This window comes from Geotrypetes seraphini, chromosome 10, assembly GCF_902459505.1.
Source record: "Geotrypetes seraphini chromosome 10, aGeoSer1.1, whole genome shotgun sequence".
Lineage (NCBI taxonomy): Eukaryota > Metazoa > Chordata > Amphibia > Gymnophiona > Dermophiidae > Geotrypetes > Geotrypetes seraphini.
The window spans coordinates 28,650,009-28,666,854 of NC_047093.1; the positions used below are offsets into that span (position 1 = coordinate 28,650,009).

General features: G+C 43.0%; 1 protein-coding gene across 7 annotated transcripts in view; it reads right to left on the reverse strand.

Moving 5' to 3' along the window:
* The window catches only part of GGA3 (golgi associated, gamma adaptin ear containing, ARF binding protein 3), an 81,039-nt gene that overhangs the window by 26,925 nt on the left and 37,268 nt on the right, over nt 1–16,846 (reverse strand). For all 7 annotated transcript variants that reach the window (XM_033961034.1, XM_033961032.1, XM_033961033.1 and 4 more), the window contains 2 exons: nt 13,238–13,305; nt 7,341–7,672 (listed from right to left, as the gene is read on the reverse strand). In XM_033961034.1, the coding sequence (XP_033816925.1) occupies nt 7,341–7,672; nt 13,238–13,305 (400 nt within the window). The remainder of the gene's footprint in view (nt 1–7,340; nt 7,673–13,237; nt 13,306–16,846) is intronic.

The window sequence follows — 16,846 nt, forward strand, 5'->3', positions numbered from 1 at the left end:
GCTCCTGAGGACTTTTTAAGTGTGGATTCCACCAGGAGAGACTCATGTGGGAGCTGGGGTTTATCGAATCCTGGAATGGGGATAACCTTATACAGGGAATCCAATTTGCAGGGAGCTCCCGGGACAGTGAGAGGAGTCTCTAAATTTTTGTAAAAAGTCTCCCTCAAGATGTCATGAAGAGGGAGTTTCAGAAATTCCTTTGGAGGCTGGTCAAAATCAAGAGCATCTAGAAAGGCTTTAGACTTCTTAGACTCAGCCTCCAAAGGAATGGACAGAGATTCACACATGTCTTTTAAAAAGGAAGAAAAAGACGTGGAATCATGTTTGGATGAAGGGTCAGGAATATCAGGCTCATCCTCCCCCGAAGAACACTCACCTTCTGAAAGAAAAGGCTCTTCGGAATCACCCCACAGATCAGGGTCTCGAATATGGGAACTACGGTCCCGAGACTCAGGGGTGGATGGTTCCAGGTGTCGGGACTTGCGTACCGACTTACCCGACCTCATCGAAGCGGTACCGGGAGATGTTATCGGTTGCATTGGAGCCGAGGTCTGTACCGACTGGTGTTGAGTTGTCGGCTCCGGTGCAAGAATTGGCATCGACACCGATGAGGCCGAGTGTAGCGGTACCGAAAGAGAGGAAGTAGATAATATAGGTCGTTCCACTCTCGGTACCGGCGGCTCAGTCGAGACCGGCACCGGAAGGTTCGGTGTCAGGATAGCTGGAAGGAGTTGTTGGAGCTGCTCCTTAAGCTGTACCTGTAAGATGGCTGCAATGCGATCATCAAGGGAGGGCACCGGTACCGCCTTTTTCTTTTGCGGTACCTGCGGTGCCGCTCTACACCCCGGAGATGAGGAGCCTGATGTCGAGGGACTCACCTCAATAGGGGCGGAGCGCTTCCGCTGGCGCCTCACGGTCGGCAGGACTGGACTCGCTGCAATGGAGACCGGAGGGCGTTCCAGCGGGGAAGGCTTCTTAGCCGGCTTACCTGAGTGCTGCGACGCCGGCGCGGTGTCGCACGGCATCGACGAGGAGGGTGCCGACTGGGTAGGAGCCGATGCCGGTGCCGATGTCGCGGGGTCGGACATCTCGGTACCAAAAAGTAAGCGCTGTTGTATCTGGCGATTTTTCAATGTTCTTTTTTTCAGTGTGGCACAGCGGGTGCAGGTGGAAGCCTGATGCTCCGGACCCAGGCACTGTAAGCACCAGTTGTGTGGGTCCGTAAGGGAGATAGGCCGTGCACACCGCTGGTACTTCTTGAACCCTGGCTGAGGGGACATGAACGGAAAGACGGCTTCTGCCAAATCGAAGGCCGAGGCCTCGATGGTGGCAGTAGGCCCCGCCGGGGCAGACCGAAAAACAAAAAATAACTCGATGAAGAGTAAATTTTATTTTTTTTTTTAACAACAGAAAAGAAAAGAATAAAAGGGCAAAAAGACCCGAAAAAGTATACGCGAGCGGGAAGGCGTAAGAAAAAAATTTTCAACAGCTGTTGAAAATGCGACTTCTTAGCTCCGCGGAAACTAAGAAACTGGGGACCACGCGCCTGTGTCGGGCGGGAAGGCACTCGCGCATGCGCGGTGCGGCCTCTAGAACTTTCCAAGTTCTTAGAGTGGAATCACTCTAAAAGTGTCCGTACCGGGGCTCCGTCGGTGCCGTCACCCATCAGTCAAGAATATGCTGCCTGCTTGTCCTGGGATAACACAGGGTTACAGTTAACATTCATGGGGTTGCCGTTCAGCAGTGTGTGGTGTCACAACTTTGCAATCAGGGAGTGGAACTTGAGGAATTCATCTAATGGTACAATCTAATACATAGGGATTAAACTGGCTTAGCACAGACAGGTCAGATGTGACAAATAATTTAACTACCGTGACATTCAATCTAATATATATGTTCCATAGGTATTAGGCCGCCAAATGCCACTATGGGTGTGGCTAATGCTGGAAGTGTAATGCATTAGACAGCCTAAAGCGCTTACATAGGCACCGGGAATGTAGGCCCGGAAAACCATGGCCTACATTTCCAGCACCTATCTTTTGCGGATGTGTAATTTTCTATAGGGCACTGCCACGTGACTGTCAAGAGATTGGCGGCCACCGATATCAGCACCTTATAGAGAATCCGGACCTTAGGGGCTAATTCTCTACAGACTGTTTAAAGTTAGTTGCTGGATGTTACAGGCTAAACATAAATTCTAAATTGGCAATTAACATGCATAATTAATAGGGGAGAGTTGGGGGTATGTGGGGTTACTTTTTTGATGGCTTGAAACAGATGGGGAGGACATAACAGTCCAGGTCCTCCATCTGGAGTTGGAGAGTTCAAGTGGGGATGGGGCTCTCAAATCGTGTATGCTGCCTTCTGTACATATAATGATATTAGACTCTTTCCTATGTAAATATCTCTAATGTCTTTAGAAGACTCTGTATACATTTTTTTTTGAGAAATGAAGCATTTCAAAACATCTGACTTATACAATTGTATACAAAGCATTACATTAATACATTATATATCTTATATCTAATATATCTCAGCCCTCCCATCCCTCCCTCCCCCCCCAACCCCGGTGGGAGGATGTGTGCAGGAGATTTATAAATTATAGAAAAAAAATCATATATTAAAAATCAATGGGACTATCATTTTGGGAATTAATCCAAATTTCATATGCACTCCAAATGGTGTTATAATTCTGTACCTGGTTTCTCCGGAGAGCAGTTAACTTAGACATCTGCTGTATATATTGAACTTTAACCAATAATACTCGTAACACTGGTAAATCTAATTGTTTCCAGGCAGATGCGAGGACAAGTCGTCCTGCTGTCATTATCAAACGTATCCATTTCTGATGTTTCAGAGATAGGGCTTTTAGCCCCTTATTCAACAGACAGCGCTCCGTGGTCTTAGGGATCGGGATACCTTGTACTGCCTCAATAAAGAAAATTACTTTATCCCAATAATTCTGTGCTTTGATACAACACCACCAAATATGTTCAAAGGTACCTACTTATTCACATCCTCTCCAACATTTATCCAATACATTCCCATACATAGCTCGCAATCGTACTGGTGTATAATACCAACAAAAAAACATCTTATACCCAGACTCTTTATGTATTTTGATGATTTCTTGGAGGGATAGTTAGGAGGGATTTAATGGGAATTGTGGTTGTTTTGCAAGAAATCAAAATTGACACGGTGTATGGTTTGTTGGACTGTTTATTGTCTTATTCAATAAAAGATTTAACTTAACATGCATACTTGCAAATCTAGTTACATGCCTAACTTTAGGGGCAATTATTTATCGGTAGCTCAATGGCTAGTGTAAATGCTCATGCGTGATTGATGTCAGGTACGTAACTGACAATATTTTACAACTTGTGTGCATAAGTGCTAGACATGTCCCTGACTCACATTTGCCTCTTCCAGGGTCCACAGCCTCCCCTGTTTGAAGCTGTGTGCTATGGATTTTGAATGCTCAATTTATAGAATATTAACTGGCATTTATGTGAATGACTGTAAATTAATGTCAATTAGGAGCTAATTTAATAATTAAGTTGCAAGTGTAACTGGCAGTTTTCTATAACTTTCATATGCAAGTTTATAGAATTAGGGTGTTAATAAAGAGAAAGGTACTTCATTTGCAAGCCTATAGAAATAGAAGAGAAAGGTAAAAAATTAGCATATCAAGTGTCTCTCTTCCTTAAGCCAATGCCAAAGGTCCTGAAATTACTATTTCAAAAAGAAAAATGCAAAAGCACATGCATTTTACTTTCCTCTAAAGGCAATGGAATTTTGGCCTAGATGCACTAAAGATAGCGACTCGATCGCAGTTGGCAGTTTTTAAAACTGCATGTATTATACGTTGATATATATATATATATATATATATATATATATATATATATTTTTTTTTTTTTTTTTTTTTTGAAAGGCTTACCTCATTCTCTCTTTTTTTTTTAAATTAATAGAAAGAACTAATGCTCTAATGGCTAGAAAGCCTTTTGATTTTCTTTTTGTCTTTCCTTTTTTTTTTTTTTTTTGAGGAGATAGAGGGGAATGGTTGAAGAAAAACCGACAGGACAAGGGGAGGGGCTCCATGTGTATGGCATCCTGCACATGCTCAGTAAGCCAAAACCTTACTATAGCTAGGGGAGAGGATCGACAAACAGGCTTAGTCAGAGGACTTCACCAACAACTGTGCCTGCATATCTCCTGCTTGACTCCGGAGAAAGCTGCTCCTGCAGCATCCCCAGCTCTAGCTGGCTCAAGAAATGGTAGTCGGGTTCAGAAAGTGAGCCCAGGCCTCACCCGGCAACATAGAGCACTATAGCTGAATTATCAGGCTGTGGCAGGGTATTAGTGTTTTAGGAGGTTTGCACCAGAAGACGTATGAGAGACTGGAAGCCCTGAATATGTATACCCTAGAGCAGTGGTTCTCAACCCTGTCCTAGGGGACCCCCAGCCAGTTGGGTTTTCAAGATATCCCTAATAAATATGCATGAGAGAGATTTGCATATAATGGAGGACACAAGCATGCAAATATGTCTTATGCATATTCATTAGGGATATCTTGAAAACCTGACTGGCTGGGGGTCCTCTAGGACAGGGTTGAGAACCACTGCTTTAGGGCATACATATTCAGGGCTTCCAGTATCTCCTCGTACGTCTTCTGGCGCAAACCTCCTAAAACACTAATACCCTGCCACAGCCTGATAACTCAGCTATAGTGCTCCGTGTTGCCGGGTGAGGCCTGGGCTCACTTTCTGAACCTGACTACCATTTCTTGAGCCAGCTAGAGCTGGGGATGCTGCAGGAGCAGCTTTCTCTGGAGTCAAGCAGGGGATATGCAGGCACACTTGTTGGTGAAGTCCTCTGACTGAGTCTGTGTGTCGGTCCTCTCCTGAGAACCACTGCCCTAGAGGAAAGGAGGGACAGGGGAGATATGATTCAGACGTTTAAATACTTGAAGGGTATTAACGTAGAACAAAATCTTTTCCAGAGAAAGGAAAATGGTAAAACCAGAGGACATAATTTGAGGTTGAGGGGTGGTAGATTCAAGAGCAATGTTAGGAAATTCTACTTTATGGAGAGGGTAGTGGATGCCTGGAATGCGCTCCCGAGAGAGGTGGAGGAGAGGAAAACAGTAACAGAGTTCAAAGAAGCTTGGGATGAATACAGAGAATCTAGAATTAGAAAATAATAGTAAATATTGAAGAACTAAGGCCAGTACTGGGCAGACTTGTGTCTGTTAGTGCTGCCCGATTCACGATTTGAATCGGTTCACCAATTCACTTTGAGTGAATCGGTTCAAATCAATTTAAAACCCCCAAAAATCGGCTTCCCGATTCATCTGACCCTCCCCCCCTAAAGCAGGAGCGGCAGCACTGCTCTTGCTGGCTGTCCGCTGCCGCACCTGCTTTAGATGGGAGGAGGGAGAGTCAGTCGGGAAGTACTGCTGTGCTGGTCTTCGGCTTCCCCCACTCCCTGGCGTCTGGTTTCCCCGAAGGACTGCACCCTCCCCTCCCCCACTGGGAAGGCCTACATGTTCCCCCTGGCCTCCCTGCACCGTTTACCTCATAGCTGCAGTCTGCAGTGAAGATTGCGGTTACAGCGTCTTTGTAAACTTACTTTTGAGCTGTTTCCTCCACCGCGATCCTGCCTCTGACGTCAGAGGAGGGGCGGGACCGCAGCGGAGGAAACAGCTCAAAACAAGTTTACAAAGACGCTGTAACCGCGATCTTCACTGCAGACTGCAGCTATGAGGTAAATGGTGCGGGGAGGCCAGGGGGAACACGGAGGCCTTCCCGGGGGGTGCGCAGTCCTTCAGGAGGGCACTCCTTTGGGGTGGGGGGACAGGCCTTTTGGGGGTGCAGACCTTTAAGGGGGGAACAGGCCTTCAAGGGGGGGAGAGGCCAAGGATGGTGGAATAGGCCTTCAGGGGGGACAGGCCTTCAGGGGTGGGGTGCAGGCCTTCACAAGGGGAGGTGCATGCCTTCAGGGGGGACCCTGGTGTAGAAGTACACGAAGGGAGGAAAGGGGGGAATTCAAAGAGGCATGCATTTGCCGGACTTTGGGGGGAAGAAATAATGGGTCTAAAAATAGAGGAAAGGGAGAGAGATGATGGACAATGGGATTTAGGGAGGGAAGGAACAGAAAGAGAGAGAAGCTGGACACAAGAGATGGTGTGGTGGGGGGATAGAGATGTTGGATAGAAGGGTAGTTTGGAAAAGAAAGGGAGAGATGGTGAACCCTGGGGTGGTGGGGAAGGAGGGAGAGATGCTGGATGAAAGGGTAGTTAAGAAAAGGCGGATCTGTGGAGGGAGACGAAAAAAAGGAAAGATGCCAGACCTCCTGGGGAGGGAAGGGAAACGGAAGGGGAGGACAGAGATGGCAGATGGATGGTTAGAACGGAGAAAGAAGAAAGAAGGAGATCCTGGCAAGCAAGTTATCAGAAGACAACCAGAGCCTGGGACCAAGATTTGAATAATGATCAGACAACAAAAGGTAGAAAAACTAATTATATTTTCCATTTTCTGATTACAATATGCCAAATTTGAAACGTGTATCCTGCCAGAGCTGGTGTTGGACCACAAACGTGAGCTAGGATTTAAGAGAGAGAGGAAAAGTCTTTTTTGTTTGTTTATTTTGTTTACACCACAGCGCCAGTGTGGTTAGGAGAAGGCAAAAGGGTGAAGAAGCTATAAAATAAACCCACCAGGATGTTTGAAAAAAACATCCAATTGGGCAGGAAAATCGAATCGAAAAACCAATTCAATAGGCTGAATCGAATTGAAATTTTTTTTCCTGAATTGGGCAGCACTAGTATCTGTATATGGCCTTTAATTGTGGATGGGCTGGGGAGGGCTTCAATGGCTGGGAGGATATAGATAGGCTGGAGTGAGCTTTGATGGAGAATTCAACAGTTGGAACCCAAGCACAGTACCGGGTAGAGCTTTAGATTCTTGCCCAGAAATAGCTAAGAAGAAAAAAAAATTAAAAAAATTTAAATTGAATCAGGTTGGGTCTTTATCTGCCATCGTCGACTATGTTATGTGGTGCATGTGCTATTTTTTTATTCAGATGTAGTCCTTCACCCAGAACAGTAATACTAGTTTAGAAAAGGAATAATTTAATTTCTGTTTAATAGAATAAACATTTTACTAAACAGGAATTAAGACCATACAATTAAAATCACACTGATCTCCCCTGCCTTACAAGAATGGTTTCCTTAGTACTCATTCTCCTAACTTGCTACCACTCTCTCACAATCCCACCTGAGTTCTCTTTTTGGAAGCAGACCATGTTGACAGTACCAGAGGAAATCATTAGGCTCTTACCCTTTGGCTTCTTTCAGGAGCTGTTGTCCCAGCACCTCCAACTCATGCAGGGCACTGCTCCCAACAGTAGGGCTAAGGCCCCCTGAAATAGCTTGAGCGTGTGTAGACTTAGAACCTGGCAGTACAGGTGCTACTTCACTGGGAAATGAAAACGGGGAGAGATTAGGAGCAATGCCACTTGGAAGCGTTTGAGAAAGTGGAAAGACCGACGTTACTGGTGCTGAAACGCCACACATGGACTGTGCTGAGGGCTGCAGGAGAGTATTTGCAGCCGAATTCCTGACAGTGGGCTCTGGTATGGCACCAAAGAAGTCCAGGTCCTTTTCATTATTCTGTAAGGGTAAGAATAATAAGCTGAGACTAGGTGATGGATAAGGATAATAAGTTGAGTCTAAATGATTGCTACTTTCATGCCATGTAGAATTGGATCCCATCCTTGTTTGCAATTCAGCACCCAGGCAAGCAGAACACGGATAATCTTATGTAATGTTACACTGTAACACTATGACTGTAAAATTTGTAACCCATTCTGAGCTCTTTGGGGAGGATGGGATATAAAACTAACTAACTAACTGGCATTAAGTGCGTCTATCAGCATATTTCAGGATACTGCTGCATACAATCATTGATTATCCTTAGAGATCATTAAAGCATATATTTTTATTAGATTATTTATATACTTCCTTTCTGTGGCATAATCAAAGCAGTTTACCTATTGCATTCAGGCACTCTCCTCTGTCCCCAGTGGGTTCACAATCTAAGCTCTTTGTACCTGAGGCAATGAAGGGTTACTGTTTTACAAAAATGACTCGGTTTCTCTGTCAGTTGATTTGCTTTGGATTATGTAAACTGCCTTGATACTTAGTTAATGTCAGTATATCAAATGTTTGAAACAGACGAATAAATAGAATAAAAATGATAACATACGGAAGACACTAATGTTTGTATAACAGCATCTCTAGAAAAAGCTCATGTTGCTCCGGCAAAAGGTATCACAACAAGAAAGAATATGCTCTTTATCCCTTTGGATACAAAAGCATATAAATTCCCACCACCAGCTCTCCTCATGTCTTTTACTGACCCTCCCAATCTGTTCCTACTTCTATTTCTGTCCCAAACCTGTCTAAATTTGATTACAGCACTGGCTTCTTCCCCTTTTATTAGTAGGCTATTTCCTGTTTCGTTGTCTTTCTTGATATTACTACTACTACTACTTAGCATTTATATAGCTCTGAAAGGCTTATGCAGCGCTGTACATTTTGAAATTTATAGATGGTCCCTGCTCAGAAGAGCTTACAATCTAACTTGGGCAGATAGACATGACATAGAGGGTAGGGGATGCAGAACCCAAGGTGAGAGGAGTTAGGAGTCGAAAGCATTTTCAAAGAGGGGGTTTTAAAACGGGCCTTGAACACTGCCACAGATGGAGCCCTAAGTAGTAATTCAGGCAGCTTGTTCCAAGCATATTGTGCAGCAAGGCAGAAGAGTTAGAGTCTGGAGTTGGCAGTTGAAGAGAAAATCCCAGCTGAGCGAAGCTTACGGGGGATCAAAGGGAAAGATAAGTGAAGAGAGATAGTGAGGGGCAGCTGAGTGAGTGCATTTGTAGGTCAGTAAGAGGAGTTTGAATTGTATTTGGAAATGGATGGGAAGCCAATAAAGTGACTTTAGGAGAGGAGTAACGTGAGAAAGCGGCTCTCCCGGAATATGAGTTGTGGACAGATTGGAGGGGAGCGAGATTACTAAACAGAAGGCCTGAAAGTAGCGAGTTGCAGTAGTCTAAGTGTAAGGTGATGAGGGTGTGGATAAGTGTTTTGGTAGAGTGCTCAGAGAGGAAGGATCAGATTTTGGTAGTATTATAGAGAAAGAAGCGACAGGTTTTAGCGATATGTTGTATCTGGGCAGTGAAGGAGAGAGAGGAGTCAAAGATGACCCCGAGATTATGAGCAGACAAAACAGGAAGGATGAGAGTGTTGTCAACAGAGACGGAGAATGAGGGAAAAGGAGAGGTGGGTTTAGGCAGGAAGACCTGTACATAAATACAAACATCACATCCCATGTCTTACTACCAAGCTCTGAATCTAAATAGTTAAAAATACTAGAGAGGCTGTTGTCATGAATATCCACAACAATACACTCCAAATTTTGCCAAAAAATCATACAATAGAAATAACACAAAGAGGCAACCTAGTCACATCAAGGTTTGTGAGGGGGACGCTCAGGGCACCAAAAAATGGCGCACAACTTACAACCCAAACTTTAATGAAAAGTTGTAGATAAAGAGTGAAGGGTGCTCTCAGTGTGAACCATCAGTGATAGGAGCACAGCTCCGACACTTCACTTCTGGGTCAAGGCGGTAAGCTTCCACCCCCACACCATCATCGAGCACCCTAAATGTGCTGCAAATTAAAGGGACGAAATCCACTAAATCAAACAAATAAATTGTTGTAAATTGTGCGCCATTTTTTGGTGCCCTGAGCGTCCCCCTCACAAACCTTGATGTGACTAGGTTGTCATGAATATCCAGCCACTTGTGCATGTTAATCTTAAACCAGCAATAACTTTCTGCTTCCCTTCATATTCTATCAAGCAAATATTTAAATTGGCAGCACAGGTGTAGTCTGCTGATTGGTAGGACGGGAGCTCATCCTCTTTTCCATACACACATCACCACTCCTACAGGCCTGCTGCTACCAGGCTTAACTTTTCCATCTGCAGCAAGGTGATACAATAAATATTCTCACACTTTCCTTTAGCTATCATCTTTTTATTATTTTATCTGAACTTATTTTAATTTTTCCTTATTAATTCATATCTTTTTCCACATATCTTCTCCCCTTTGATTTCTAAGCTTTTCTTCTGTTATTCATTTAATCTCTCAGCATTTCTTCTACATTTTTCTATCTTATCTTTCTTTTACTTATGTTGGTTTCACTTCTTTTGTTTCCCTTTTTTCCTTCAGTTTTTCTTTATCCTATCTATACTCTTCCATTCTCCTATCCCTCCCCTCCTGCTCCTTGCTTTCCTATTCACTTGTGCTTCCCCACCTTTCTATAATTTTCTCATCTTTCATCTCTTTTTGCATCTCCTCCTTGCTATACTCCCTCCTTCTGACCCCATTTATCTTTCTTTCTCATCCTTCTCTCAGCTGTTCCTCTCCTCTCTCCTCTTCCTTCTACTTTCTCCCCCTGTTATCTCCCCCATACCAACCTCACCATCTCTCTTTCTCCCCTAACTCCCTCATTCTTTCTCTCCTTCCTCTTGACATACACTCTATCTCTCACTCTCCCTGGCATACTCTCAAATTTGATACATCCTCCCTGGCACAGTCATCCTCCTTGGCATAGTCACCTCTCTCTCCTCCCTATTTCTACCCAAGTGTTCTCTCTCCTTTTTTTGCTCCCTCTCCAAGCACTTTCCCCCCCATTCTGGCACAATTTGCCTCCCTCCCAACCCCCATCCAGGTCCAGCACCTCCCCCTCTATTCAGCCAAAACAGGACCAGCATCTCTCCTTCTCCTTCACCGCAGGCAAACTAGGTCCAGCATCTCTCCCTGTGCTTTCCCCTTCATCCAAACCAGATCCAGCATCTCATTCTCTTCTTCCACAGCCAGCATCTCTCCTCCACCCCCCCAACCAGGTCCAGCATCTCTCCCACAAAATAGGTCTAGCAACTCTCCTTCCCTGTTGGGCAATGGCTTAGACTCCTTCCTAACAGGGGTTAAGAACATAAAAATAGCCTTACTGGATCAGACCAATGGTCCATCAAGCCCAGTAGCTCATTCTCATGGTGGCCAATCCAGGTCACTAATACCTGGCAAAAACCCAGAGTAGCAACATTCCATGTCTTTCTCAATAACAGATGATGGACTTTTCCTCCAGGAAATTGTCCAAACCTTTCTTAAAACCAGCTATGCTATCCGCTCTTACCACAACCTCCAGCAACACATTCCAGAGCTTAACTATTCTCTGAGTGAAAAAATATTTCCTCCTATTGGTTTTAAAAGTATTTCCCTGTAACTTCATCGAGTTTTCCCCTAGTCTTTGTAATTTTTTTTTTAATTTAAATTTTTATTAATTTTCATAAACATATTACAATAACAAGTACAAACTGCAAACAGAGAACCCGCAGGAAAAACAGCACAATCATTAGTAACTACTGCAAACATTGATCAAGCTCTACTAATCATTCTTAAACAATGAACACATTCCTTTAGGAAGCTGAATCCCCCCTCCCTCCCATCACTCAAGGTCCCAGGACAATCTCAGAAAAAACTTCCCCATCTCCACAAAGCCCCCTTTAAAAGTTCTTAAAGGACAGCCAGCTTATCGGACAACAGGTTCCAAGTAGACATTTGAGACATAAATTAATCATGACGCTTAGCTACTGAAATTTCCATCTTCCCCAGGGATACTAGTTTAACTGTCCACTCAGCTTGTGAGGGGACAGTACTCTTTATCCAATATTGAGCAATTAAACACTTGGCAGCTGCCAAACCTATGTGTAGAAGTTTAGATTGCCATTTATGTGTACATGTATTAAAGAAACCCAGTAGACAACTCTGTGGGGTATCCTTGACAGGAGTGGCTATTATCATGGACAAGGTGTGTACCACACTCCTCCAAAATGGTTAATCTTTGTAATTTTTGACAGAGTGAAAAATTGATCCACTTGTACCCAATCTACACCACTCAGGATTTTACAGACTTCAATCATATCTTTCCTCAGCCGTGTCTTTTCCAAGCTGAAGAGCTCTAACCTTTTTAGTCTTTCCTCATATGAGAGGAGTTCAATCCCCCTTTACCATCTTGGTCGCTCTTTTTGAACCTTTTCTAGCACCACTATGCCTTTCTTGAGATAAGGAGACCAAAACTGAACGCAATATTCCAGATGAGGTCGCACCATGGAGCGATATAAGGGTATTATAACATTCTTAGTCTTGTTAACCATCCCTTTTTAAAATAATTCCTAGCATCCTGTTTGCTTTTTTGGTCTCCACCACACATTGGGCAGGTTTCATTGTATTGTCTAGAATAACACCCAAATCCTGTTCTTGGGTGCTAACCCCCAAGGGTTTTTTTTTTGTTTTAATGGGTTAAATGGCATGGTAATTGACCATGCCATTAAAATTTTTTAAAATTGATTATTTAGGTTGCACACGGATATCCACGCAGAAGCTAGCAATGCCTAAGTCAAGGCACCCGCCAACGCCTACATGAAAAGTAGGCATAGTAGACTTAGGTGTCACTAGGTATTTGAAGTATACATCGGTAAATTAGACCTGGCCTAATATACCGGCACCTACCTCTAGGACCCTAGCAATGCCTAAGTCTACTTAGGCACCACTAGGCGTGATTCTATAAACAGTGCTGTGTAGTTGATTGACAACCATGCAGAGTAGCGCTTACAAGATAGACACCACTAGGCACATATTTATTTATTTGGTTTTATAGCCCATCCTCCCAGAGCCCATAATGGGTTTATAGAATCAGGCCCTGTATGCTTACTAAATTTATTTTGACTCTGAACACTCCATTGCATCAAAGCTAGTTTATGCAATTAATCATGATTAAAATTTTGAATTGTAAGATTGTGCAATTACAGTTTTTAAATTGATGTACAGCCCTAATAAAGGTATTTTTAAAATATGCATTTTCTCATTCAGTACAGGATGGTTTTATACACATAGCAATTCAGTATAAGATGAGCAATTAAGAATTAAATATCCAATGTTCCCTGTGCATATCATCAACTGAAATAAGTGCTTTAAATTATTGTATTTATTTAAAATCAATATAAAAGATGACTCCTAAAACTAACCAAGAAACATGATGAAGGTAGGCAAGTTCATGAATGATGCTTTCATACATTTTTAAGGGAAAACTTCTTTCATTTCATACCTGGAATATGTTCCATTGACTGTTTCCTGCTGACTCTGTCTCTGAACTGGGGGCTGGATCATTCAGTCCTATAGTTCAAGCAGATGGGAATGAAATGTTAGAAAACAGGGTGAGCAGGTATACAAAATCTCTACATGTTCCAGTCCACAAACAACTAGACCTGAAGAGAAAGAAGATAGCATATAAAACAGATTTTTTTTAAATCTCCACATCTTTGCACAGTCACAATAGGTGATCCTGTACAAACTACCAAATGTAGTGAATGTAGCTCTTTACATAGAAACATGATGGCAGATAAAGGCCAAATGATCCATTCAGTCTGCCCATCCACAACATCCACTATCTCCTCCTCTCCCTAAGAGATTCCACATGCCTGTTCCTTGTCAGATACAGTCTTCATCTCCACCACCTCCATCGGGAGACTATGCCATGCATCTACCACCCTTTTGGAGATATTTAAACGTCTCTATCATATCTCCTCTCTCCCTTCTTTCCTCCAGAGTATACATATTAAGGTCTCTAAGACTGTCCCCATATGATTTAAGACAAAGACCACTAACCGACTCTAACCTATTTATATCTTTTTGAAAGTGGGGTCTCCAAAACTGCACACAATATTCCAAAAGGGGCCTCACCAGAGACTTCTACAACAGCATTATCACCTCTCTTTTCCTACTGGCCATTCCTCTCCTTATGCACCCAAGTATCTTCCTGGCTTTGACTGTCACCTTTTCTACCCATTTTGCCAACCTATTTCAAAAAGTCATAAAATACCCGACATGGGCCACGTTTAACTCCCAATCAGGGTTGCATCAGGGGTAAAATTCTAAAGCACATAAATAAAATCATAGATTAGCAAGTCAAAAGGGATCCAAAAACAAAACTTACACATGATTGTTTTAACACATGAATAATAATAATGCATAGGAAGTAACATAAAAACAATATAAATAAAAGCATTCTAGAAATTATGTACCAGTACATAAGAGTATCAAAAGCACAAAGCACGCTGTGATTCAGCACTGCTGTAAAATCAAAAACCTATCATTCAATAATTAACAAGCAATGATGCCCATTTGTAGTAGTAGTTGGAGAGATATGTGTGTTTATATTCAACAAGACATGATGCCCTTGTTGTTACTATTTGGGTTTTTGACAGGTACTAGTGACCTGAATTGACTATTCTTATGTTCTTATCAAGTGGTTTATGGTGAAGCACCCTGGTATTTGACTCAAACTTTGAAGAAATCCTTGCAATCACAGTCAGCCATGAGATTATCCACTGAACAGGTGAACAAGGTGCATTATATGAAAACATGATCTACAGCAATTTCGGTGGCTGGTCCACAGTTATAGAATGCTCTTCCAGGTTAAGATTGTGTATTAATGTGAAATCATTAAAAAATAAACCGTTGAAAACTCATTTGTGTTTTAAAGCATTTTATTGGAATGAGTGGCTTCTGCAGCAGACTCCTTGAATTGTATATTTGGCCTTTATTGTTTTAAAGGATGTTCTGGCAGCTAACAGTTTTGTAATAGTCTTGTAATGTTGTGACGTATTGAGGATTTTTTTGATATTTTAAAATATGTATGTTTTACTGTATTGTATTTGTTTAGGTATAAGCAGAATAAAAATTTTTTAAATAAATAATCTCCCTCAGTGGTGTCCATAACTCAGGAATTCTTAGTTGCCAGGAACACGGTTTAAATGAGTAGGCTCTAATGAAGGAACATTTATGCAGAAATTACAGCTCTTGGGCTAGATTCATTGCAAGATAAGGAAGGAAGGACCTAGAATACTACATATACAAAAAATAGATTTTTCTTCCACCTGGAATTTTCCACTTTTTCATTTTGTTTTCATATGGATATAAGAAAGCAGAGCTAAAGGAGTACTGATACTCAAGATGTAGCATATGGGCAAGCCCTCTTTTTCCCCTCCTCACCCCTACTAAACCTTCTGACTGGAAAGCACAGTTACTTACCGTAACAGGTGTTATCCAGGGACAGCAGGCAGATATTCCCACACATGGGTGACGTCACCGACGGAGCCCCGCAGCGGACAGCCTCGAAAGCAACTTGCTTGAAGATCTCGAGCTTTCGAGTGCTGCATTGCGCATGCGCGCGTGCCTTCCCGCCCAAACTAGGGGGCGCATCTCCTGTGAGGATCCTCAGTTCAGATACCAAGCCAAGAAGCCAACCAGGGGAGGTGGGAGGGTTGTGGGAATATCTGCCTGCTGTCCCTGGCTAACACCTGTTACGGTAAGTAACTGTGCTTTATCCCAGGACAAGCAGGCAGCATATTCCCACACATGGGTGACCTCCAAGCTAAGTAAAAAGGGAGGAGGGAAGTTGGCAAATTAAGAAAAAAGATTCTGTAAAACAGATTGGCCAAAGAGGCCATCCCTCCTGGATAAAGTATCCAGACAATAATGAGAAGTGAAAGTGTGAACCGAGGACCAAGTGGCAGCTTTACAAATTTCCTCAATAGGAGTTGATCTGAGGAAAGCAACAGAAGCCGCCATAGCTCTGACTTTGTGGCCCGTTACTCGACTCTGTAGAGGAAGACCAGCCTGAGCATAGCAGAAAGAAATGCACGCAGCCATCCAGTTGGAGATAGTACGCTTCGAGACGGGATGACCCAATCTATTTGGGTCAAAAGAAATGAAAAGTTGAGGAGAATTTCTGTGAGGTTGAGTACGTTGAAGATAGAAAGCCAACGCACGTTTACAATCTAAAGTATGTAGAGCCGCCTCACCAGGGTGAGAATGTGGCTTAGGAAAAAATACCGGTAGGACAATAGATTGATTGATATGAAAATCAGACACTACTTTAGGTAAGAATTTGGGATGTGTACGGAGCACCACCTTATCATGGTGAAAAACTGTGAAAGGTGGATCCGAGACCAAAGCTTGCAACTCACTAACTCGACGAGCTGAAGTGAGAGCAATCAAGAAAACAGTTTTCCAAGTAAGATATCGAAAATGAGCCAAGTCAATAGGTTCAAAAGGAGGCTTCATCAGTTGAGCCAAGACCACATTAAGATCCCATACAACAGGAGGTGGTTTGACAGGTGGATGGAGATTAAAGAGACCCTTCATAAAACGAGAAACTAGAGGGTGTGCCGAGAGTGGTTTCCCCTCCAAAGGCTGATGGAAAGCAGCAATTGCACTAAGATGAACTCTAATAGATGTGGATTGAAGACCTGACTGGGATAAATGAAGCAAATAATCCAAAACAGAAGCCAAAGAAGAAGAAGTTGGCTGAAGACTATGAGTGGAACACCAAGACGAGAATCTGGTCCACTTTTGACTATAACATTGATGAGTGGACGGTTTTCTGGAAGCCAGAAATACATCCTGAACAGACTGAGAAAATTTAGCAGAGTCCATTAGGTAGAAAGGAACCATGCTGTCAAATGAAGAGACTGCAGGTTTGGATGAAGTAAAGATCCCTGACTCTGAGTGAGCAGAGAAGGAAAAACTGGCAGAAGAAGAGGTTCCTTGATGCTGAGTTGAAGAAGAAGAGAGAACCAAGGTTGTCGGGGCCACCGAGGTGCTATGAGAATCATCGTGGCATGATCCGACTTCAACTTGACAAGGGTTTTGA